The 26,331-nt window shown below is 45.8% G+C and overlaps 1 protein-coding gene across 2 annotated transcripts in view; it reads right to left on the bottom strand.

The window, feature by feature from the left end:
- LIMS2 (LIM zinc finger domain containing 2) overlaps nucleotides 1-26,331 on the bottom strand; it is a 101,793-nt gene that overhangs the window by 66,149 nt on the left and 9,313 nt on the right. Inside the window, exons 1-3 of one of the 2 annotated variants that reach the window (XM_029615804.1) lie at nucleotides 12,697-13,301; nucleotides 1,533-1,692; nucleotides 1,134-1,200 (exon numbers count right to left, since the gene is read on the bottom strand). In XM_029615804.1, coding sequence (XP_029471664.1) covers nucleotides 1,134-1,200; nucleotides 1,533-1,692; nucleotides 12,697-12,818 — 349 coding nt within the window. In that variant the 5' untranslated portion in view covers nucleotides 12,819-13,301. Of the gene's footprint in view, nucleotides 1-1,133; nucleotides 1,201-1,532; nucleotides 1,693-12,696; nucleotides 13,302-26,331 lie in introns of those variants that run through there. The other variant, XM_029615805.1, reaches the window with a different exon arrangement.

The following is a 26,331-nucleotide window of genomic DNA, read 5'->3' as shown; positions in this document are numbered from 1 at the left end:
AGAGTAGTTTAAATAAATAAATAAATAAATAAATAAATAAATAAATAAAACCAACAAGCAGAGTGAGGAATTGCAAGAGAACATTGGGAGTCTGGGGAACTAGGCGTCTAAATGGAAGATGAAATTTGTAGACAAATGCAAAGTGATGCACCTAGGGGAATATAATCCTAACTATAGATGCGCAATGATGGGGTCCACAATCAGGAAAAAAAAAACCTGAAGTCATTGTGGACAATACATTCAAATCTTCAGCTCAGTGTGCAGTGGCAGTTCAAAAAAGCAAACAGAATGTTATACATGATTCAGAAATAAATAAAGAATAAGGCTAAGATTATCCCAATGTCTCTACATAGATCTATGGGGCAATGGCATCTTGAATATTGTGTGCGGTTTTGGTCGTTCCATCTCAAAAAAAGACAAAGCAGAACTAGAAAAGGTACAGAGAAGAGCAACAAGAATAAATAAATGGAATGGAACAGCTCCCTTATGAAGAAAGGCTGAAAAGATTAGGGCTCGCCAGCTTGGAGAAGCGAGGACTGAGAGGGGACATGATAAGAGATTTATAAAATCATGAGAGACGTGGAACAAGTTATTTACCCTTTCAAACAGCACCAGTCCATGAAACTACTGGTGGCGGATTAAAAAGTATTTTTCAGTCAATGTACAATCAAGCTGTGGCATTTATTATTGCTAGAGGATGTGGAGAAGATTTAAAAAAAAAAAAAAAAAAGCTTTGGACCATTTTTGGAACAATTCTCTTTGGTCTCTTCTTCTTCCTTCGCTGTATCATTCTGTATCCACCGCTCAGCATCTACTTGCCAATATTTAGTATACCAGCGTGAATTTCGCGACAGTCACCATAATTTTTTTTTTTTTTAATATAATGGCATTTTGGGGTTTCTCAGATCACCAGCACTGTATCCCTCTCCACAAGAAAGAAGCTACCAGATTTAAAAGACAACAATGCATTTTTTTTTCCTACAAATGTGATCAGGAGCATTTCAGACATGTACACCCAAGGAATGTAATATCTTCCACCTCCGATTTCACTGGAAGCAAAAGAACATTCCAGACCACCTCCCTCCTGAAGAGATGGCAGATCAAAAGAAACCACGCAGAGTGAGAGAGCTTACCACAGGCTCCACAGCAGGGCGCAAAGAGCATCTGAAAGTCATGTTCACAGTACTTTCGGCCTTCAAACTGGAAACAAATACAGAAATCGGTTTTACTACACCATAATCAATAAAGTGACACTGATCACTCAATCCGTCTAGCAATACAATTAACAATAAATGCAAATTCCTCTGTAATTTTGTCTTTTGTTGATAGTGGTAAACTGATGATAGGCGACAGCCAGAGGCCCTGGGGCTAGGCAGGGGCACTAGTAGCAGCCACCAGAGAGCATGGGGACGTACGTCCAGAATGTTAGCAATACTGAAGCTCTCGGGGGACCCCAAAGCCAGGTAGACCACTCTCATAAGTGCAAAATGATACAGGACTATGCAGGGGTATCCAGTGATCTGTGATCTCACCTCATAGAAAAGTCCATCGGGAAACTTCCGGAAACACTGAGCACACACAAAACAGTCCTCATGATACAATTCTCCATTACTGTTTACAATCCTCTCTGATGGATCAAAACGGGACCGGCAGCGCTCACACACTGCATTGGCGAGTGCATCGGCCATGTTACTGAAAGAAAGAAGAGTTTGAGTCAGAGGTCAAAAGGGTTAATTATGCAGTTTAACACGTCATCTGCACAAAAGACCAAGGACCATACCTGGGAATTCTCCCGATTTCACTTGGACACTCTGGGAATTTGTATGAATTATGGGGGTCTCTGGAGACACATTATAAAGCTTCTGTTCTGATGACAAGATAGACCCCGCTCACCCATTGTGGATATTTTATGCATCGCTTTTTTTGTTACAAGCCATTTTTTTTTTTTTTAATCTCTTATTTCAATGTCTTAGTCCCACGTTCAAAAGAATATACAGGACTGTGTCAAGTTAACTTGTCTTCTCCTAGCTGACCAGTTTGCTCTTTTAGAATGAATCTTGCCCCTCTTCCTAGTGTGGGTAAGCCCCACTCACACTACACCAGCCCTTCACAGCACCGAGCGCTCTGAAGAGATCATCCCAGAGCAAGTGGCGCTCAGAGGTGCAGTGGCTGTTGTAGGCAGCAAGAGGGAGGGTCACTGACGCCTCGATTCTGCACAGTGCTTGCTGGGGTCAACAGCTGAAGTGTTGTCCCTCATTCCAGAAACAACATATTTCAGTGGAAAGTCATTTCCTATTGCTGTCCCTGGCACAGATCTTCCTCTCTCCATGCTTCTTGATGGGATCCTGATCAATAGAGATTTCTAAGCTGATGGCATGGGGGGGGGGGGAGGGGGAAAACAGAACATTTGACATAAGGAAGGGTGGGTGGTGAAGAAAATGCTCGATAGAGGAAAAGGTGCAAGGGGAATATTTTGATTCAAACGTGCAGGGGAGTGAGACTGATATAAGGAAGGGTGTGGTGTACAGAGGGAGGGAGAGCACTGATTATAATTAGGGCTTCTGTTTTTAGCTGTTAACAGGTAAAACATCCCACCCCACAAATGCAAAACAATAAATAAAGGTGATTATTGGATAAACACCAACACCCCCCCCCCCCAAAAAAACCCAAACATTGCCTTTAGTACTCTCTTACCCCTCCCCTTGACTACTCTGGGTCCTCCGTTCCTATCCTCTGCCTTTTCTACACGGATGATTCTTCAGGTTTCCCTTGCTGATGGGCCTCCACCCTCCTCTCGCCGGCTCCGCTGCACTGCTGTTCCCAACAGCTGGAGCCGGTAGTGAGAACAGAAAGCAGCGAGGGTGGTGGGGAGAAACTGGAGGACAGGGTGATGGGGGGGCGAGAGTGGTAGGGGTGTTGTGGGGAGAGCATGTACTGGGGGCTGGGGAAATGTGAGTGATGGTACTGTGTACTGGGGGTTATAGCAGTACGTCTGGGTTTTGGAAACGTATGTATTTGAATCATCCAGAAAAGGTTATCCAGCAATAATACTTGTGCTGTCAAAACAATGATTTATTTTTTTGTGCTCTTAAAGAACCCCTAATTAGTTGGAAAGTTAACACCTATCTTTTATAATTCCTAAAAATAGAAGCCCTGCATATCTTTCTCTCCAGCACTTGGTTCTGTCTCTCTCTCTCACTCATTTCTATTCCCTTGGGATATTCATATCTGGGAACTCTCAGAGTTTCATCTGGACACTGTGGGTTGGGGTTTTTTTTTTCTACCGATTGCCAGATCTCCAGAGGAAAAAAAAAAATGGAAATCTCCGGATGCTGGCTGAACTGGCAGGAGGAGGCATCATCAGCAAGCATGGTCTGGATGGAGGAAGGAGGTAGAGGGGACCCATGCGAACCAGAAAGGGGGTAGCAGCAGCAGCAGCTGGTGAATAGATGGGAGGGTGAGAGGCTGGTGAGGTAAAACCCCGGAGGTCGGAAGGGGGAGAGTTCTGGGGAAGGAAACAGAGTAAAAGGGTATGTGTAAGTGCATGTGAGAGAGAGAGAGAGAGGGAGAGGGAGAGAGAGAGAGTCTACAGAGGAAGGGGAGAGAGAAAATGCATGCACCCCCTTGCCCCCAAATCGACCTCAATCTCTCAGGGTGAGCAGAACTCAAACGTTCCCAGGTATGGAGATATCTATGCCAGTCAGTGGGATGAGTGTGTTTATCTCACATTCCTCTCCCCCCCCCCCTACCCCTCAGGAAGCCTTCAAGGAGTCAGAAGTCAAGACAATTAAATTTGCTTCCTCCTTCACACATTCCAGCAGGGAACAGTAAACCCAATGTTTCAGTTGTTAACCTAAAAGGACAAAGCAGGACTGGCAAGAGGCCATCTCTTGAAAAAAAAAAAAAATTGTAGAGGGGAGGGAAGGAGGGCATCCCTTCAAGGAGGTGGGAAGAGGGGCTGACACTGAACCAGACGGTGGGGAGAGGAAACTATGCAACTATGTGAAAAGTGCTTAGCACATCAGACCCCCAGCTTTCAGCTGGTAGTGACTTTGTCAACCTGAGTCAAACCTGAACCAGTGACCTAGAAGTGAAAGGATCTGGAACCCTGAACCAGAGAGTCGCCCCTTTAACGGAGAACCTTTATGGCGATTTTTAAGCCTAAAATTTCCAAGAGAGTGTTTCATAAGATAGGCATGAGTGGAACACCCCTGGATATAAGAAGAACATTGTCACCACAAATTCTTAGTCATGGAAACCATTCCTTTTAAATGGACATCTCACAAAGATCACACTGCTTTGGTTTAAGAAATGTATTTTGTAAGAATCTCCCATACTGCAAAAAATATGGATGACAAGATCTCATGAAACTCCCCACTCCTGATCCTTCCCCATCATTCAAATTAAATCCATGAGTTATATTACTGCAGAAAGCCTCAGCAGCAGCCGGCCCTTGCCCTAGTAACAGACAGCAAGGATGGGGGTCATGGAGCTGTTGACTTGGACCCTCAATCAGGCCGATACAGTAAGGTCTGTGGGAGAGTGAGCGAACGCCCGCTCTCCCGGCGCGCGCACAGGCCACTCTCCTGTGCACGCGATTCACTATGCAAATTAGGCCCAGCGGTAAAAACAGGCAAAAGGAGGCGCTAGGGACACTAGCGCGTCCCTAGCGCCTCCTTTTTGACAGGAGCGGTGGCTGTCAGCGGGTTTGACAGCCGACGCTCAATTTTGCCGGCGTCGGTTCTCGAGCCCGCTGACAGCCACGGGTTCGGAAACCGGACGCCTGCAAAACTGAGCGCCCGGTTTTCGACCCGCGAGCCACGGGCCGCGGGCAGACTTCAAATTTTTTTTTTTTTAAACTTTTGGTAACTTTTGGGACCTCCAACTTAATATCGCCATGATATTAAGTCAGAGGGTGCACAGAAAAGCAGTTTTTACTGCTTTTCTGTGCACTTTCCCTGTGCCCGAAGAAATTAGCGCCTACCTTTGGGTAGGCGCTAATTTCTGAAAGTAAAATGTGCGGCTTGGCTGCACATTTTGTTTTCTGAATCGCGCGGGAATATCTAATAGGGCCATCAACATGCATTTGCAAGTTGCAGGCGCTATTAGGTTCGGGGGGTTGGACGCGCGTTTTCGGCCCCTTACTGAATAAGGGGTAAAGCTAGCGCATCGAAAACGCCTGTCCAATAGAGGGTTAACAGTGCGCTCCGTCGGAGCGCACTGTACTGTATCGGCCCGAATGGCAGGGAATACAGCGCAGAGGCAGCAATCCACTTCTCACACCAGGCTGGGAGACCCAAGGATTTGGATTCCATGGTGGGGAGAACAATTTTCAAAGTCCGCTTACCCAGATAAAGAGTGATTTATCCATACGAATCGGATCGGCTATCCCTCAATGCACTATTCCAAAATGCGCATGCTTAGGGCTGCACGTGGAGGCATTGCTCCTGGGCGGGTCTTTAGGTCAGGGCAGAAAAATAACACAAGCAGATTAAGTTTTCAACTTGATGCACGGTGCTGCCCGAGGAATAAGCACTGCACAAAAAGCAGATGAAAATATTCCTGGGTGCAAGTTTCAACTTTACAGCGCACGTAGGTACTTTCTCTTTGAAACTTAGATAAAAGTCCTCAGATAAAAAAAAAAGTAGCCATGGACTCTGACCCAATGTGGGCAGCTTGAAAATTGCTCAATAAATTACGTAAGCAGTTGTAGATATTTACTGTAATACAGCAGGTAAATAGACCAGTCCACACCTTCCTTGCAATGCCAAGCAGGGGGCAGCTTTTGCTCCTCACACACTGGACTGAGGGATAAACTCCCTGCTCCTGCTTGGCGAGAGATTACTGTCCCAGAAGCACAGGTCTCATCTTCTGCGAGGAACGTAAAAGCACTCCATCAACGTGCTGCCTTAGGAAATGCAAAAACCCCTCAGGCTTTCACCATTTTTCCCACATCACAACGGGGCAGGTGCAATAAGGGGCACTAACGTTTTCCTGGTGTAAGTTAACTCTGGTATGTAACGAGGGTTTTAACTCTTGTGTGCTAAAACAGGGGTAAAAGCCTGAAGTAAGATTAGCGCAGGTGCAAGCAAATCCCATGTGAAAAGAAGGTATTGCTGGGGAATAGCTAATGCAGAGAGGTGCATTAAAGGGCAGACAGCTAAAAGCACATTTTCTTAACGCTAGAAATTAAGTTTTACTCCTGCTCTGACCCAGACGTTAACTCACACTTCTGGTGGCCATGTTTTACTATTGCTGTGCCCAGTGTGGTAGTGTCTAGCGGCTTCTATCAGGCTGAGTACAGCAATAAAATGACTTTGGCCACCAGAAATGTGAGTTTACTCCACCTTGGACCCAGGAGTTTAATTTGCAGTGTAAGCTCTCAGGGAGGGCACCTAGAGTTGAAAATACACTGGCGCTGTGCATCCAACTTTGGCATGCTGTTTAACTGTAGATGCCCACCCCAGGGAGCTAACACTTTGTTCCCCTAGCTGTAAGTGCACATTCTTGAATCCAAGGCCCTTTTCGCAGAGAATGGCCATGTAAAATCAAAGCATAAGCTCTCTGGGCAGGCAACTACAGCTAGCTTAAAGCATAAACTCTCCGGGGAGTACATGCAGTTGAAAAGGATGCCAAAGTCAGATGTGCAGTGCCAAAGTGCATACTGCTCAGCTGAAGGTGCCTTCCCCAGAGAGCTTATGCTTTGATTTTTCTTGCCATGTCTTGGAAAATGGCACTGCATGTGAGATTGGTGGATACATTCTCTCATTCAAGGCCATTTTGACAAGGAATAGCAAGTAAAATCAAAGCATAAGCTCTCTGGGGATCACACCCACAGCTAGATGAACAAAGCATATGCTGCTTGGATGGACACCAACAGCTGAACAGTAAGCATTTTAGCACCACATGTGCGTGTGCTGTCCAGCTGTTCAGGAAAATGAAGAAAACCTGTGGCTGGTGCCTGCCTCAGAGAGCTTACATTGGAATTTAATTCCTGAGTCTGAGGTGGAGTAAACTCACATTTCTGGTGGCAAATGTCTATTTTTGTGCTCAGCATGGGACTCCACCTTAGATCCAGGAGGATTTGCATTTCCAATATAAGCCCACCGGGACGGGCACCTACAGTTGAACAATACTTGAAAGTCAGGATGCACAACACCAAGTGCATCCCATTCAGCTGAAGGTGCCTTCCCAAGAGAGCTTATGTTTTGTTCAGCTTACACCTTCAGGAGTACAAAGGTAAGCACTTGAAGTTGGAAGGAGTGTAACCAAAATGGACGTGCATGCAAGACTGTGCCCAAGTCAGGATGCCCAGTGCCAATATCACATGCAAGGCCATTGTGCCAAGTGAAATCAAAGGGTAAACTCTCTGAAATAAGAAATTACAGCCATTTAAGATGCACAGCACCAAAGTGAATACTGTTCAGCTGTAAGGGCCTCCTATAGAGAGCTTACGCTTTCATTTCACTTGGCATACCTTGTCTTGCATGTGAGACTGTGCCCAAGTCGGGATGCCCGGTGCCATCCTTGCATGCAAGGTCATTTTGGTCACAGTCCTTCCAACTTCAAGCATTTACCTCCTTTCTCCTGTTTTTAAACCATGTTTTAAAGCGCTTTTCTGCATCAGTGCAGATTTTTTTCAATTTCAGACACATTTTTCATTTAGCACACTTTCTAAACTCCTGTTTGATTGGTATCCCATTAGCATATTGCATCCCATGGGGACCCCCGTTTTTAACACACGTTAGGTAAAACCCACGCTAAAAATAATTCCAGTTTTAGCGCGTGTTTTATTACATTGGTCCCAGTGTGACTGTTCGGGTTCCCATGCAGGTTAAACAAAACAAAAGCAACTGTTGCCAAACTGTCTGGATGATCTTCAGGAAAATCTCTCCCATTTTCTGCCCTTTGTCTCCTTGCACTGTCTACCCTTGGAGGATCCATTGAAGGGGGTTTCTCTCCGACTCCTGAAACTCCTTCCAGACCCTTCTGGAATCTTTGAGCTTAATGAAAATGGGAAATCTTATTGGAGGTAATCTGAGCAATCAGCTTCACCTCTTTTTCTGCTGTCAGGAACACTCGATCCTCCTGGGTGTTGAAATGCACTCCCAGATACTCCAGGGACTGTTGGCTCTTTCAGCAATTGATAAACTAGCCCAGGCCTTCTAAGACCTGGACCATTCTGGCAGAAGCCTGAACCCCTCTTGATAGGACTTGGACCTGGACCCGATCAACCAAACATCCAAATAGGAATGAACTAAACACCTTCGGGTTGCAAAATAGGCTGCTATGGCTACCATAACCTTTGTGAACGTCCTCAGAGCCGTTGCCAAGCTGACCAGGAGTGCTTGGAACTAGAAATGCTGCTGCACAATGCAGAAGCAAAAGTACATCTGATCCTCGCTCCTGAAAACAATATGAAAATAAGCCTCCGACAGGTCTAGGGAGGACAAGATCTCCCCCTTTCGAACCACCATTAACACCGAATGGAGAGTCTCCATCCAGAAACGGGAGATCCGGAGGCTGCTGTTCACTCCCTTGAGATCGAGAATGGGCCTGTAAGAGCCATCCTTCTTGGAAACCACAAAATAGATGGCTTAGTGGCCAGAGGAACCAATACGAATGACCTGAACAACTGAAGGTGAAGGAGAGTTTCACGAACAGCCTTTTGTTTGACAGCTCAGCCACTGGGAAATAACATTAAAGTGTCAGAAAGGCCCTAGATTTGTTGTGCCTCTATGTAAGGCAGAGTATATCCAGAAGCCACTGATCTGAAATTATCAGAGTCCACTTCCAGTAAAAATCCCACAGGCGTCCACCTACTGGGAGAAACAAGGAATGGACTCACTGCCCTTCATAGACTAGACCAGTTGGCTGTTGAAGGGGCAGTGACCTCTGGCTAGGTCTCCGGAAACTTCAAAAGGAATGACCTCTGCCTCTAGCAGTTTGTGAATCCCTGAAGGAGTAAGATCCAAAAAACCTTACTGGTTTAAGTCCTGCAATTGTACTCGACTGGATCTAAAAATAAAGAGGAGCAGCTTTTATCCTTGGGGAGCCTCTGAGGCTTGGAGTCCCCTAAATTCTTTACCAACTACTCCAGATCATCCCCAGAGAGTAGCCTGCCCTTAAACGGGAGTGTGCTCAAGTGAGATTCAGACCAAGAATCAACCAGTCAGTTGTGAAGCCAGAGGAGTCTCCTGACAGAGACGACTAAAGCCACTGACTTTGAAGAAATCCACAAAAGATCATAAAAGGCATCCGCCAAAAAAGGCTGTTGCCGATTCCATTCTAGCTCTCTGGAGCTGCTGAATCCAGGGCAAAAGCCTCCGGACCACGAGACTGCCACAAATTGAAACCTGGATAGCCAAGACCAAAGGAAGTAAAAACATGCTTTAAATGGAGCTCAGTTTTTCTATCTTGTGAGTCTTTAAGGGACGTATTACTCTCCATGTGAACAGCAATACATCTGGACACCGCAGTAACTAGTGCATCTACACAAGGAAGCTGGAGCAAATGTTGCACTGCATTAGAACAAAGGGGGTACAACTTAGAAAAATTCCTGACCCCCCCCGAAAGACCAATCTCTGGAAACTCCCACTTCGCAAGGACCATCTCTCCTCTATTTCAGAGTGCAAAGGAAAGGCCTTGGGGGACTTATGGATCCCTTGATGATGGGGTCTCAATCTGGAAACAGGCAACCACCTGATTAATCAAGGTAGCAATCTCCTCCCTCCTGAAGAGACAAATTACAGCATCATCCTCCCTCTCAGGGGGCAACTCTTCTTCCTCCAAGGAAGCACCACTGAAAAACTCTGGCTCCTCCGAATCCTTCTGGGGTTCCTCCCAGTCCACTTGCAAGGGCTCTCCTGACCCCTTGGGATGTTTCCCGAGCACTATCACACCCGAAGGGGCCACACTTCCTGCCAAGCTTTTTGATAGCTCAGAAAGCCTGGTGAAGAAATCAAATTCAGGACTAAAATTCTGAAGATCTGGAACCTGACCTCCAGGACTCCAAGGAGCCAGCTTGGTAACCAGAACCAAGGTCGGGGGCTGGTCTGAATTCAAATTGGAGCCAGCAAGCCACTGAGGGAACTCCAAAATGCCCATAGGATGAGAAGACAAGATGGCTGCCATTCCCATCAAAACAGGCTCACTTGCGGCCTCTACATGATCAGGCCCATGCTGCAAATCAGATCCAGTCATCTGAACTGATGCTAATGCCTTGGAACACCCCCCCCCCCCCCCCCCCCACCGGGACCTCCCCAGCTCAAAGTACATGGAGGACAGGGCCCGAGGCCAAGCACCAACAGTCACATACACCACAACAGCAGCCGTGATCTAAGAGCTCCATCAACCACAAGAGGGAAATCACAAACCGCTCCCCTTTGATAAGCACTGAGGCCACGATCACAATACCCCTTAAACCAACCTGGAGAACCTCTTCCAAAAGTAGGCCCAGGCCTTGAAGAAAAGAGCCGTGCTGAGCACTAAGCGGGAGAATGCTTAGCCATACTGAGTGCTTACTGACTGAATCTTCTCCCTGTTTTTGGTTTCTATTCTGTCAGTCTCCAGGGCAGGAGGAAACTTACTTGAGGTTGAAAGTTCTCCTGAAAATCCTCAATACCTATGAATGTTTTCCTTTTTTCTGAGGCTTATTCCTCCCTGGACTCAACCAAGTCCCTCTGGAACCCCTTGGTGGGCTCACTCTGCTGGTCAAACCAGTGGCTTGGACTTAACATTGCACCAGTGCCTTGCCAACTAAAGACAGAATTCCTGCTGCACCAACAGATCCTACCATCTGCTGGAGGCAGAGTTTACAGGATTTCTCTGGGCTGCACGACCAAAAAGTAAGGATGAGGATGTCACAAAAGAGTTTAATGTATTCTGTCTCCATCTGCTGGAAGGAGCACACAACCCACTGGTATGAATTGACCTGGACTGGTGAAGCAGGACGAGATAGAAATAAAAATAAACTGAAAAAAAAAAAAAAAAAAGACAGTGCAAAATAAGAAAAAAAAACAAAAAACTAAACTAAATAGGTGGAAAAAAATGTCCTGGTTCCTAAATATTTTTGGCTGGCACCTAAATTTTATAAATATTTTTCCACCTCTGCAGCTGTAGAAACCTGGTTGAATGTAGGATATTGGTCCTTATTTACATCATCTTCCTCTTTGGTTCTCTATTATCCTACGTAAATGAGTATATAATTCCCATACTTAATTCAATACCTTGGCTTTCTGACGCTCTTTGTCAATATGTTCACTTCCAGTCCTCATTTTCCCAGATAGGTAAGTGAGGCAGTGTGCATACAACTCTTTCATCCATATTCATTAGGAATATCCCGACAACCTGACCTGTTTGCAGCCCATGAAGACTGGAAGTGAACACCACTGCCCTATGTCCTACCACCAAACTATGTAATAATCTAAAAACCCAGGGCCGGGGAAAGAGTATTTGGCACCAAACCTTCAGTCATGCACCTTCCTTCCCCCAACTTATGTAGTGGCAACCATGGCTCCATCTTTCGCTGTACTGGCTCTAGCACAACACTTTTCTAGACCTTGCACTAGTGATATATTGCCACATCCCCCCACACACACACCCCTCCCCCAAATTTTGGCACTCTAGGTGACCGCCTAATTTGTCTATTGGAAGCACCAGCCCTGTAAACAGCTACCAAAATTAGCGAGGCTGTAGCCATAACATCTAGCTGTATATATCGCCATGGCCTTGCTGGACAATATTTGGCCATTGCTAAACTGTTCTTCTGACTTTTTATTGGATTAACAACACATTTTTTTTTATTCATGCACTGATCTGACAAAGGATTCGTAGCTCTCGAAAGCTAGTCCAACATTTTTTTAAGTTAGTCTAATTTAAAAAAAGAAAAAAACCCCATCACATTTATTTATGTATATCCAAGTAGAGTAACATAGCAGCCATACTACCTTACTAAAAATAAAATGCATCATATAAAAATCCCAAATCAGTCTTCTGTTCCTCAAACTGCTGCTCCCACAGCCTCTGGAAGGTAAATAAGTACATCTCTTATGATGATACCCAGTGACTAAGCTAGGAGAAACAGCTGTAGCTCTAGGAGGAGCAACATCTTGATCTTAGCCTCAGAATACTGAGGCATGTACAGGGTGTGAATAAAAGACCACCACTGAGCATACTGAAAGCTGTAGGCCCAAGGCTTCCCAAATCTGTCCTGGTGAGCCCTCTGAGAGTTGGGTTTTCAGGATATCCACAATCAATATGCTTGAGATATATGTGAATATGTTGGGAGTTCCAGTATATGCTGATTTCTCTCATGCATATTCGTGATGGATATCCTGAAATCTCAACTAACTGAGGGGTCAACAGGACAGGTTTGGGAGGCCCTGGTGTAGGCAATGGCTCTCTAATGATGAGGGAGAAGTATCATATTACAGGAAAAAAACCAAGAAAGACATGCTTCTAAAATAAGCTAATAACTTTGACTGTTGCATGCTGGAGGCAGCTCTTTCCTCCCGAGCTCAGAGAAAGTGCAAAGCTCTGAAGGGAAAGGCTCCAGAGCACTCTCCTTCCTGTCTTTGTTTCCAGAGAAGCCCTGCTGTTTGCAGAAAAGTTGAAAATCATGAGCACTCACACCTGTTTCAAAAGGCAACAACCAAAGAGTTGAGGAACGCCTGACACCATCGCTCGGAGACCTACCCTGTAATGCCTGCTGCCATCCCGGCACCGCCACCTGGAAACGAGGGGGTGCCACTATGTCGATCCTGCCGACGTCGGTACAGCCTGGAAGATGCCAAATCCCGAAGCCGCATGGAAGCCATAATGCTACATGCAAAATCTGCAGAAACAGGTGGAACAATGCACAGAGCCACATGGGGAACACCGAGAAGTGGAATCCCAATGCTCTTCTCAGATATGCTCCCAGGGGTATGGAAAACGGTTACATGAGGAGTCAGAAGTCCCAGGTTACTCAGCAGACGTCATGAGTCAGAAGCCTGGGACTGAATACACATCTTTCACCAGTCCCATCAGAACTCTTCCTTCCTCTCAAATAGGGACTAGAAAAAAAGAATAGCACGTTCGCAGACTGCACCAGTGCAAGATATAGTTCCATAAAGTGAGGCCAGCGTGCAGAACCAAGGCTCATCTTGTCTTCCAACCGTACAGCTTAATCGGAGCTGCTGCAGTTCAGCAAGAATGCTAACGGTCTGTCTAAGCCCATGGGCAAGGACACGCAGAGCCCCACGACAACGTGGAGTGGTAGATGCCCCTTGCTTCTCTTGGCTGCTCTGTGCACGCTGCATCAAACAAGCATATGCTACTGTCATTAATGCACAAGCAGCTCAAGCAGCGAGAGGTCAGGGTGGGCTCCAGGGACTGGGGGCACTCCAGATGCTGAGAGAAGAGCAGGATGCTTCACATTCCAGACGCCCAAGCCCTGGCACTGAGCTGAGGACTGCAGAGGGGAGTCAAGTCAGCGCCCCCAGCTCTTTTCCCCCCCCTCCCAGCTTCCTCTTTCTCCTTTGTGCTTTCTCCTCCCCCTTCCAGGTCCACAGAAGCAGAATCTCTCATTACACAAAACAGATGCAGGAAAGATGTAAAATACACACAACGAAAACAGATTTTGCATCTGTCCATATTGCTGAAAGGAAGAGAAAGTGAGCGGGGGGGGGGGGGGGGGCAGCGACGGGGAAGAAAGGGGGTCATAAAATCTTCCTCGGTATCCAAACTAGAACATTTTATTTACCAGTGCTCCCTCCCGTCGCCTGCCTCCAACCCAAAGCCAGAGGGCAAACCCACTTCACTGTCATCAGTTTCCAAATCAAGAGTGCAGAGAATCCCCTTCCCCACCATTACCCCGTACCCACCTCCAAACCAGGCGCTGAGGGTGGATTATCATTATCATAGTACATACCAGATGTATGCAGTGCCGTACAGAGACATAAAAATGGACACTCCCTGTTCCCTGACGTTTACAATCCAGTCCAGTATATGCTCTCCATCAACATCCATGCCTGTTTCCAAACCAAGACCTGATGATATATGCTTCCCACTATCATCTATGCCCCCTTGCAAACCAAGGCCAAAAGGGCAAACCCTCCCACCATCACCCACACCAAACCCAGATGGAAGAGCAGACCTTCCTCATCATCTCCCACGCCCACCTCTAAACCAAGATGTATCGAAGCTAGTCAGTGGGAGGTCAATCTTCAAAGGGTGTTTAGCGCTATTTAGCAGGATAAGCGTGAGTTATGCCCATGTTCAGCAGCCGCCCCTTACCCGTATAAGTCCCTTAAACAGCTAGTCGCACACTGGACCTGGCTAACTCCGTAAGAGGCAGTGGAAGTTGAAATTGGCTCCGACGACGGGTCCCACCAGGAAAGCAAAAGCGCCTACGGAGGCCTCATATAAGCAGTGGGCGGAACGAGTTAGCTGTACAACGTATGTGGCTAACTGCTGATATTCGGACTTAGCCGCATAAGTTGTACAGCTAACATACCATAGAGCAGGTCTAACCTTAGCCGGTTAGACTTATGCAGCTAAGCGCTCAGTTATATGCATACATTAGCGGCATAGCCGTGCCGCTGAATGTACATTGTAACTTAGCCGGATAAGTTCCAACTGGTTAACTTACTTAACCAGCCAGTTTTGAACATTTACCCCCACTACAGCTTTAGCTACAGAAATAGAAGAAGCTCTAGTGAGATGTATCGCCTTAGAAACCCTGCAACACCAATAAAGGAAACCAGTCCTTCAAAACAAGTTTGTACTCAGAATGGTATCTAATGTGGCACAAAATCACCAACAGCCACAAAAGGAAGAGGGCGGACAAGAAGAAAAAAAAAGTTAGGTCAAAGAATCAAACTTCCTAAAGCAAACTCTCCAGGGCTCTTTCATGAATTTATGGTTAGTGCTGCATTCTGAAGTGGAAGATTTCTGGGTTCAATCCACAACAAGTACTTCTCCTAGCCCAGGTCTCTCAGGGCTAAGAATTTGGTAGGCCCATCATGTAGTTTCTGGAGAGCAAGGGCACATGTCAGCGGCGGCATTGAGATCTGAATTGAGAACCTGGAAATCTGCAGCAAGGTCTTTGCTTAAGCAGATATTCCTTAAACTAGTTCAGAATAATTATGTATTCTCTGATCACTGCACTGCACTATAACAATATGACCCTTGCCCAGGTCTTAATTTGTAAACAAAAAGGAAGTGGAACTGTGAAGTAGGGGAAAGAGGAGGTAGTGTGGGGGCCATATAGGAAAATTGGTTCTTACCTGCTAATTTTCGTTCCTGTAGTACCACAGATCAGTCCAGGCTCCTGGGTTTTGCCTCCCCTCCAGCAGATGGAGACAGAGAAAGTTTCGCAGATACAGCCACATAACATGGTGTGCCACCTGCAGTCCCTCAATATTGATACGCACCCAAGGCAAGATAGCAACAATACCAATAACGAAATTACATCCTCCTAAACAAGAAGTGGGAAAGAGAACCTAGAACAGATAGCTTTGCCCACACTAAAAAAACGTGCAGGAATAACAAAAAACCTGTGACATTCTTTGGATTAATCACAAAGCAGACTGAGCAGACTCTCTAAATCTCCCTCCCTCCATTGGGTGGGACTCTGGACTGATCTGTGGTACTGCAGGAATGAAGATTAGCAGGTAAGAACCAATTTTCCTTTCCCTGTACGCCAGATCAGTCCAGGCTCCTGGGATGTACCAAAGCTTTCCTAAACGGGGTGGGACTGCGAGAATCCCGCTCGAGGTACACGCTCACCAAAGCCTATGGCTTCTGGGGTCTGGACATGCAAACAATAATGCCTGGCAAAAGTGTGCAATGACTTCCAAGTAGCCACCCTAAAAATCTCTTGCGGTGAAACTTGCTGACACTCAGCCCATGAGGCTGCCTGGGATCGGGTAGAATGAGCCCTTAACTCCTCCGGGACAGGGCGACCCTGACAGATGTACGCGGAGCCAATGGCTTCCTTCAACTATCATGCAGTTGTGGCTTTTGACGCCTTATAACCCTTTTTTGCACCACTCCACAGCACAAAAAGGTGATCAGACAACCAGAAGCTGTTAGTGACTTTAAGATACTACAACAATGCACGCTTGACATACAAGAGTCTCAACTCTCTTGCATGAGGCGCTATAGCATCCAAATTTGGGAAAGTCAGTTCCACCAACTGACTTAAGTGGGACCATGATACCACCTTCGGCAGAAAGGAAGGAACCGTCCTCAAGGAGACCCCCGAATCCAAAATCCACAAAAAAGGATCTCTATATGACAAGGCTTGAAGTTCCGAGATCCTCCTAGCAGAACAAATCGCCACCACAAAAACCACCTTCAACATGAGATCTTTCATAGTAGGCCTTCTAAGAGTCTCGAACGGCGCTGCACACATGCTCTTAAGGACTACATTAAGGCTCCAGGAGGGGCACAGCTTCTGAACCGGAGGGCGCAAAAGCTTTGGCCCCCCCCCCGAAGGAACGCACCACATCCGGATGTGCAGCTAGAGCCACTCCCTGCATCTTGCCTCTAAAACAGCCCAGCTGCCACCTGAATCCTGAGGGAGTTAAAGGAGAAACCCTTCACCAACCCTCTTTTCAAAAAGGTCAGAATATGTGCCACAGCTGCCCAAATAGGATCAACACCTTGCTCCAAAACTCTCCATAGCTTCACATACACCAAGGAGATGGAAGTCTTTCTAGCCTGCAATAGAGTAGAAGTGACATCCTTAGAATAGCCTTTTCCCCTTAAGCGCTTCCTCTCAAAAACCAAGCCATGAGACAGAAGCGAGATGCCTGATCTGAAAATATGGGGCTTTGATGCAGAAGCTTTGGCAGATAAGTGAGCCTTAACGGTCCGTCCAACACTAAGTTGATCAGATCTGCAAACCAAGGCCTCCAAGGACACTCTGGAGCCATCAGAATTATGTCTCCTGGATGAATCTCCACTTGCCATGGCGGAAACACATAGAGCAGAATGCCCATGGCCAAGGAAGGACCAAGGCATTGACCCCCTCTGCTCCACACTCTCTTCTGCCATTGAAGAAGCGTGGTGCTTTGGCATTACGATGAGTTGCCATTAAATCCATCCACTCCATCTGCAACTGATGAGGTGCATTGCTTCCTCCAATTAAACTCCCACTCTCCTGGACCTAGCTGCTGCTGGATGAGAAAATCCGTTGCACACTGTCGGCCCCGGCTATGTGAGAACCTGCTATCAACACCAGATGCTGCTGTGCCCAGCGGATCAGCTCTCCAGTTTCCTGAGCCATCTCTTGACTCTTGGTACCACTCTGGAGGTTGATAGAAGCCACCTTCATAGCAGTGTCTGACAAGATCCTGACTGGACAGCCAAACAAGAGGGATAGAAACGCCCACAGCGCCAACCTCACCGCTCTCATTTCTAAGCAATTGATAGACCACAATGCTTCCTCCGCTGACCACTGGCCCTGAACCAACTGAGCTTGGCAGACAGGATTGGTGGTAACCACCATCCATTCCGGGACCTCCAAGTCCACCCCGTGACACAACTGGTTCCGACCAAGCCACCATGAGATACTGGACCTGGCTAACTCCGTAAGAGGTAGAAGTTGAAATTGGCTCCAACAACGGGTCCCACTAGGAAAGCAACACCACCTGCAGAGGCCTCATTTGAGCAAACGTTCAAGGAACCAGCTCCAAAGTAGATGCCATGGAACCAAGAACCTGCAGGTAATCCCAAACTCTGGGCACCTGGTTCTCCAACAGCCAGTTAATTTGTGACTGTAATTTGACAATGTGCTCCTCAGTGAGAAAAACTTTCCCCACCCTGGTATCGAAATGCGCCCCCAGAAATTCCAACACCTGAGAAAGGGAAAGATGACTCTTTGACAAATTCACTATCCATCTCAGGGATCGCAAGCGTTGCAGCACCAAGTCCACTGCTTATCTGCAAAGGACCTCTGACTTTGCTTGAATGAGCCAGTCATCCAGATATGGGTGAACTAGCACACCCTCCTTCCTGAGAGCTGCCACCACCACCACCACCTTGGTGAAAGTCCTCGGAACCATTGCCAGACCGAACGGAAGGACGCAAAACTGAAAATGCCTCCTGAGAATCATAAACCGGAGAAACCTCTAATGGTCCATCCAGATCCCTATGTGCAAGTACACCTCAGTCAGATCCAAGGAAGCCAAGAACTCTCCCTTGCGCACCACATGATGACAGAATGCAGAGTTTCCATCTGAAAATGAGGAATTTTGAGAGCCACGTTTAATTTCTTTAAGTCCAGAATTGGGCGAAAAGTTCCCTCCTTCTTTGGAACCACGAAATAAATGAAATAGTGTCCCTTCCCCTGTTCCTCTAGAAGGTCAGGAAAAATGGCTCCCAGCATCTGCAGATGGTTGATGGTTTGCCGCACCACCAGCCTCTTTTCCACTGAGGTGCAAGGGGAGACCATGAACAGGTCCCTTAGCGAACGAGCAAATTCTAAAGCGTAACCTTGTCTTATCACGCTTAAGACCCACTGATCCGATGTGATCTTGGCCCATTCCTTGTGAAAAAAAGTCAACCGACCCCTAACGACTGAGAAGTGGACTGGCCTCATTTCATTGGGCGGATATGGGTCTGAAACTACCCTGGCTAGAGCCATCCCTGTTTGGCTTTTGGCCTCAAAATGACTCGTTGAGGACTGCGGAATCTTTTGGCCCTTTAGGCTTATCCTCAGGTAACTTGTGTACTTTATTCTTTCCCAGATGCTTTTTCAGCTCCTCCAAGTCTTCTCCAAAAAGCAGCTTTCCCTTGAAAGTTAATGCTCCTAACTAAGACAGACGAAATGTCCGCCGACCAGTTTCATAACAAAGAAGCCTCCTGGCCAAAACCGCCGGCATCATCGTTCTGGAGGAAGTCTTAAAGAGGTCATACAAAGCATCAGCTCCATAAGCAACTACAGCTTCCAGCCACTTCGCCTGCTTAGACCTCAAGGCAGACATGGCCTTGTCAGCCTGAAACTGCTGCACCCATCGCAGCCCAGCCCGAAGCATAAAACTGCTGCCACCGCAGCACGGATGCCAACAGCAGACACCTCAAAAATCTTTTTAAGATGGACCTCGAGCTTTCTGTCCTGCAAATCCTTCAAAGCTGCAGAACCAGCCACCAGAATAGTTGTTTTCCTAGTAACTAACTAAAAAACTGTAGGGGTTTGCACCTCCACCATCTGCTGGAGACAGAGAAATACTGACGGACTGTAGGTGGCACCTGAGGGTATAGGGCACAGTCAGTCAAAACCTTTCTGTTTCCATCTGCTGGTGGGGAGGCAAAACACAGGAGTCTGGACTGATCCGGGTACGTACAGGGAAATAGGCTTTGAGTTCCTCCTATCTTCAGCTGCCATCCTGCTCTAGACATGTGCACTGAATTTTTAGACCAGAGGAGGGCAGGCCCTTCAGGAGGGACGTGGGCATGAACAATCCTGAAGTAGGGAAGTCTGACTGTTCTATCAGGGAAGAAAAAATGGCTATGCTGTCAAGTCTTGATGCCATAAAGATGCTAAAACCTCAGGAGGGAGGAAGATGCCAGAAGATAGTGACATCATTGTATGCATGCCATGACTTAGCCATGTGTTTCTTCTGATGGGCCGGGGAGAGGAGTTGCTTCTGCTGTAGCGAGCTTGATGGGGAGACCTGCGGCAGAACTCTACAGTTGAACTGGACATGGGTGCAGTCACTGAGGTGCTCCACAACCCAAGAAAAGCTACCACCCTCAGGTCTTAGCCTGGGAGGAGTTCCTGCTGCCGCCAGGTCCCTACCCAGACAGAGAAATCATCGTCGTTATCCACCCAGAGGAAAAGAAATGGTGAGGTAGAGGAAGGGGACTGGGCAGAAAATAAGGTGGGGAAGGAAGAATAAAGGCAAAAAGTGTAAAAAAAAAAAAAAACAAAAAAAACCCCCCAAAAACTAAATCAAATCAAAACTTGAGAAAATAAATAGACAAACTAAGAAAAATTAAAAAATTAATGAAAAAGATAAAAAAAAGCAAAAAAAAAAAAAATGGGCAGGGTGAGATGGAGTTTTCCTTAGTTCCTAAAAAATTCTGGCCAGCACCTAAGTTTGTTTCTATTTTTATAAATAAACTATAATTTTATTGCTATATATCAAATCACAAGAAAGGAAAATTAGTTTCTTACCTGATAATTTTCGTTCCTGTAGTACAGAGGATCAGTCCAGGACACCTGGGTTGTGACTCCGCACCAGTAGATGGAGACAGAGCAAGATCTGTCGGGCTCAGCCATATATGGTCACTTGCCTGTCACAGCCCCTCAGTCTTATGTTATGTCAAAGTAGCAAAGGACAGGAAACTAAATAGGGACCCATCCCCAACAGGGAGCAACTGCAAAAACCCCCAACTGGAACAAAACTCTCAACCGAGAAAGCAGAACAGTAAAACCGAAATACTGAACAACAACGAGCGGACTCTCCGTTTCTTCAGAACAGCACGGGCGGGATCCTGGACTGATCCTCGGTACTACAGGAACGAAAATTATCAGGTAAGAAACTAATTTTCCTTTCCCTGTACGTACCAGGATCAGTCCAGGACACCTGGGATGTACCAGAGCCGACCTATCGAGGGTGGGAAGCAGAGAGTCCTGCACGGAGTACCCTCTCTCCAAAACCCCCGGCGTTGGTGTCCTGAACATCCAGCCGGTATTGCCGTGTAAAAGTATGCAACGACTTCCAAGTAGCCGCCCTGCAAATCTCTTGGGGCGACACCTGAGAAGATTCTGCCCAGGAAGCAGCGTGCAAACGGGTCGAATGTGCCCGGAGACCTTTCGGCACCGACTTTCCCCGTACTATGTACGCTGAGCCAATGGCCTCCTTGAGCCATCGTGCAATTGTAGTCCAGGAAGCCGCGCACCCACGCTTTGGACCTGAGATTAGAACAAAAAGATGATCCGTCACACGGAACGGATTGGTGACTTCCAGATAGCAGAGAAGTGTCCTCCGGACATCCAACCTCCGCAAATCCTGCATCTTTGGCTGCGACGTATCCCTGACGTCGAAAGCGGGAAGCTCAATGGACTGATTCAAATGAAACGCCGAAACCACTTTGGGCAAGAAGGAAGGGACCGTTCGTAAGGAGACCCCGGAATCCGAGATCCTTAGGAACGGTTCCCTACAAGACAGCGCCTGCAACTCCGAAACACGGCGCGCTGAGGCAATAGCGACAAGGAAGACCGTCTTCAACGTGAGATCCTTGAGGGTTGCCCGCTTTAAGGGCTCAAAAGGAGCCGAGCACAACGCAGCGAGTACCCAATTGAGGTTCCAGGACGGATATGGATGACGTAATGGAGGACGGAGATGTTTGGCCCCCCTCAGAAAACGTGCAATGTCCGGGTGCAGTGCCAAGGAGCCCTTCTGCCCCTTGCCCCGCAGACAACCAAGTGCCGCCACCTGGACACGAAGGGAACTACATGAGAGACCTTTAGCCAGACCAGCCTGTAGAAACGACAGGATATCGGATACGGGAGCCGAGGTAGGATCCACATTGCGCTCCGCACACCAGTCGTCAAAGACTGCCCAGACGCGAACATATGCCATGGAAGTAGACTGCTTTCTGGCCCGCAATAACGTGGCGACCACCGCATGTTTGAGAAATAAAAGATAGTACAGACTAAAAACAATAAAAACAAATTAAGGAAAAATGAAATCTACGATAGTATTATCAAAATTAGACCATAAAAGTGCAGGGGAAGGTGGAAGAAAAAAAAAATACAAGGATTAAATGTTTAACATGAGACAATCTGGTACATATTGAAGGATTAAATTAAGAGCCATCTTCCCCTCTTGGAACAGTTCCAGAGTGCTTCTTCCCATGTAAGAAATTTCTCAATTACTCTGGCTCAAAGAAAATAAACTCAAGATTATCGACTTTATTAAACATATGCAGGGATATCTAAGGAAAAAAAAACTGGCGCCGATCAATTGGGTTTCTTGGTGCTTCGCCAAAAGCAGCTTGCGAGGTTCTGGCGTAGCTCTAGAAAAACCTGGATAAATCCAGATTTTCTAACACCAAAATAATTCTTTTGCTTCCCAAAAATATAAAACGCAAAACCATATTATAAATCTTCTTCAAAGACGAAAGAAACAATTAAAGTAGGTCTGAGAAATTTTAGGTTTCCAATTGTGTAAGACTGGCCTCTTTGGCTTCCCCTAATGAAGCATCCACTTCTCTAGTGCAATTTATTAATAGCAGGACAAACTTCCTCAGAAATAGCTATCAAAAAATATTCCTTAATCAAAGCTCTAGGAGAAAACAGATGTGATCAAAAGAATATTCAGAATCTCAAATTCAAGTTTTCCAGCTTTCAACGTAACAAAACACTATCCTTTACTGTCATTCCAAAAGAAGATCACAACGGTTTACAAAAGCAACAGTCATATTCTAGGTCTCACATCAAAAACATTTTAACTAGGAGGCTAGGACAGTATTTTGTGATACATAAGTTCCATTTCAATAACCTTCACATATAAGTTAGTAAGTTGTCTTAATACACGTTACATCTCTCATTACTTATAGCTCATTCTTTTAACATTATCTATGAAATACATGCTCACTAGAGCTTTCCAAATAGTATCACCAATAGTTTCTCTAAACTTAGGGAGGACTGAGGCAGCAGAGGCTCTTGGATTGTAGACAAGAAGATCTCCTCGATACATTTCTTCTCTTCACATATCTTCTCATCTGCCCCACTACTCCCTGCAGTAAGCTTCAAGCATTCCCATTCCAGAGTGGACTCCCTCCTGCGCAGTCAGAGCATCAACATCATTGGTGTACACAGAGGTCGGCAGCGGGCTCAAACTGAACTCTTTACAGTGGGAGCCGATGATCCCGGGGAGAGAGAAAGAGAAAGATCTTGTCCAGTTGCTCCGGTGCTGCACCGACTGAAGGAAGTACTGGAGTATCCCCATCGTCCTGGGTTGAGTCCCGAAAAAGAAATGCAGCACCTTCCGAGTCAATGGCATGAAAATCTCAAGAGGGGGGAAAAAACTCTTATCCTCCCCTTATGTTTTTGTCACCATTATCGAGACAAAAGCAATCAAAAGGGAAAGAAAATCAGAGAGCACAATCCCTGTTCAGGTAGTCATGCTACCATCTTGCTCCGCTCCTCTTGGTACTTAAGGTTGTTTTTTTTAATTTTCCAGTCTGTGTGTCTGGCAGTAGTGTGTGTGTCATAAGAATATAAGAAATTGCCATACTGGGTCAGACCAGGGTCCATCAAGCCCAGCATCCTGTTTTCAACAGTGGCCAATTCAAGACACAAGTAACTGGCAAGTACCCAAACACTAAGTAGATCCCATGCTACTGATGCTAGTAATAGCAGTGGCTATTCCCTATGTCAACTTGATTAATAGCAGGTAATGGACTTCTCTTCAAACAACTTATCCAAACCTTTTGTAAACCCAGTTACACTAACTGAACTAACCACATCCTCTGGCAACAAATTAAAGAGCTTAATTGTGTGTTGAGTGAAAGTGTAAATAACCAATTCACATCTACCCATGCTAGACCTCTCATGATCTTAAAGACCTCTATCATATCCCCCCTCAGTCGTCTCTTCTCCAAGCTGAACAGCCCTAACCTTTTTAGTCTTTCCTCATAGGGGAGCTGTTCCATCCCCTTTATCATTTTGGTCACCCTTCTCTTTACCTTCTCCATCGCAACTATATCTATTTGGAGATGCGGCGACCAGAATTGTACACAGTACTCAAGGTGCGGTCTCACTATGGAGCGATACAGAGACATTATGACATTTTCTGTTTTATCCACCCATTCCCTTCCTAATAATTCCTAACATTCTGTTTGCTTTTTAGACTGCCTCAGCACACGCAGCCAATTTCAACGTATTATCCACTATGATGCCTAGATCTTTTTCCTGGGTGGTAATTCCTAACATGGAATTAACATCATGTAAATATAGCATGGGTTATTTTTCCCTATGTGCAACACCTTGCACTTGTCCACATTAAATTTGATCTGCCATTTGGATGCCCAATCTTCCAGTCATGCAAGATCCTCCTGCAAATTATCACAATCCGCTTGTGATTTAACTACTTTGAATAATTTGGTATCATCTGCAAATTTGATAACCTCACTTGTCGAATTCCTTTCCAGATCATTTATAAATATATTGAAAAACACCGGTGCAAGTACAGATCCCTGAGGCAATCCACTGTTTACCCTTTTCCACTGAGAAAATCGACCATTTAATCCTACCCTTTGTTTCCTGTTTTTAACCAGTTTGTAATCCACAAAAGCACATCGCCTCCTATCCCATGCCTTTTTTGTTTTCTTAGAAGCCTCTCATGAGTGACTTTGTCAAACGCCTTCTGAAAATCCAAATACACTACATCTACCAGTTCACCTTTATCCACATATTTATTAACCCCTTCATAAAAATGTAGATTTGTGAGGCAAGACTTCCCTTGGTTAAATCTTTGTTCCATTAAGCCATGTCTTTCTATATGCTCTGTAATTTTGATTTTTAGAATAGTTTCTGTGTTTGTCTCATATGCTATAGTCTAGGACTCTGTCTGGATGTCTGTGGGGGCTCCGTGTCTGTCTATGTCTGTTTTGGTGTCTTTTTTACTCTGTTGGTCTGGGGTATGAGAGATCCATTGCTCTCTCTGTGTCAGTCTCTCTGTCCCGGATGTGTATGTGCGAGCTTACATTATGAGCCAGAGGCTCAAAGCCCCCATTTTGTTCAAGTTGTTGAAAGGCGTAAGCCCACATGTACACAACTGCATGACTGGAAGGGGGACCTTGGCTCAAAAATTTTGCTTACCCCTACCTTATTATTGTTATGACTGAACTTCATACACTGCGTGTAAGGCAATTTATCCAGACAGTGGCATACCAGTGTAGGTTGTTCAGTCAGTCCACTGAATATTCTGTGTATGACTCATTTTCTGGTTGTTTGGAAGGCAAAGGCTCCCTTATGAAAACTGTTTTCCATAATTTGTTGTGTTTATGTGGACTGCTGCAAGGGCTCTTTTTCTGGAAGGCTCTAGGTGCTGGAAACCTGTTCAAGGATTAGTACTAAAGGAAGTGCACAAGTTGCAAGATTACTGGGAATCAAGTCACTTGTCTCCACACATGCCTTTTCTCATTTTTTTTTTGACCCAGCAGCCTCCTCCTGTTCCTTTCTACTGAATCTGGGCTTGATGTAGCACTGTTAGCTTTTATTTGCAACCACCCTGGGGATTGTATCCCCTCCCAACTTGCATTTAGTCCAGTGATTGCAGGGACAGCCCTCCACCAGGGGGGCCATGCTTTGGTGCAGGGGTAGCCAACTCTGGTCCTCAAGAGCCAAAAATGGGCCTTTTCAGGATATCCACAATGAATATGCATGAGATACCTGCAGACAATGGAAGCAGTGCATATTTATTGTGGATATTTATTTATTTATTTATTTAGAGGTTTTTATATACGCAGTACGTAAAATATACATCACCGCGGTTTACAATTAACAATAAATTAGCAACAATGCTTTACAAATAACAGAATTAATAAATATTAATTACATATAACAGGATTAACAGCAAACAGGCTGTATCGATCGTGGACCATCCATAAGGAGAATGTTTAACAAACAATAATGATATTGTGGATATCCTGAAAACAAAAACAGAACTGTTTATGGCTTTTGAGGATTAGAGTTGGCCACCCCTGAATTAGTGCTCCCTCCAATACCTTGCAATCACGGACCCTGAATCTGGCCACTAGGTCCCACACTTGGGAAAATAGCATGACTCTCCTCTTTCCCCTCCTTTCCCCCAGGGGAGGCTGTGAAACAAAGAATCCCTAGACTCAGCCAACCCAGTGTAATATTATAATATTTCTACTTGTGTTGTGCATTGTAAAAGTCCCACACTGAACTCATCAAAAATAAGATTCTCTTTCTGACCGTGTAAATTTTTATTATTCTGGGGCTCCCTGATTTTCTCTCTAACATCATCCCACCCAATAAAAAGGAAAATTGGTTCTTACCTGCTAATTTTCATTCCTGTAGTATCACAGATCAATCCAGACTCCTGGGTTTTGCCTCCCTACCAGCAGATGTAGACAAAGTTTCACTGACACTGTATATAACCCAGTGTGCCACCTGCAGTCCCTCAGTACTGACCTGTACCCAAGCCAAGATGACAGCAACAACCAGACATTTCTAAGCAACTCCCTCCCCTCCAATGAGCTGGAGGAAAGTGAAGTTGCCCAAAAAGGCAATGGAAAACTCATTTCCCAAATTTAACAAAAGCAATCAGCACTGAAAATCTCCAACAACGCTGCACTATA

Source organism: Rhinatrema bivittatum, chromosome 9 (genome assembly GCF_901001135.1).
Source record: "Rhinatrema bivittatum chromosome 9, aRhiBiv1.1, whole genome shotgun sequence".
In the NCBI taxonomy this organism is placed as follows: domain Eukaryota; kingdom Metazoa; phylum Chordata; class Amphibia; order Gymnophiona; family Rhinatrematidae; genus Rhinatrema; species Rhinatrema bivittatum.
Note: the sequence above shows the minus strand (reverse complement) of the source record. Positions and strands in the feature narration are given on the sequence as shown.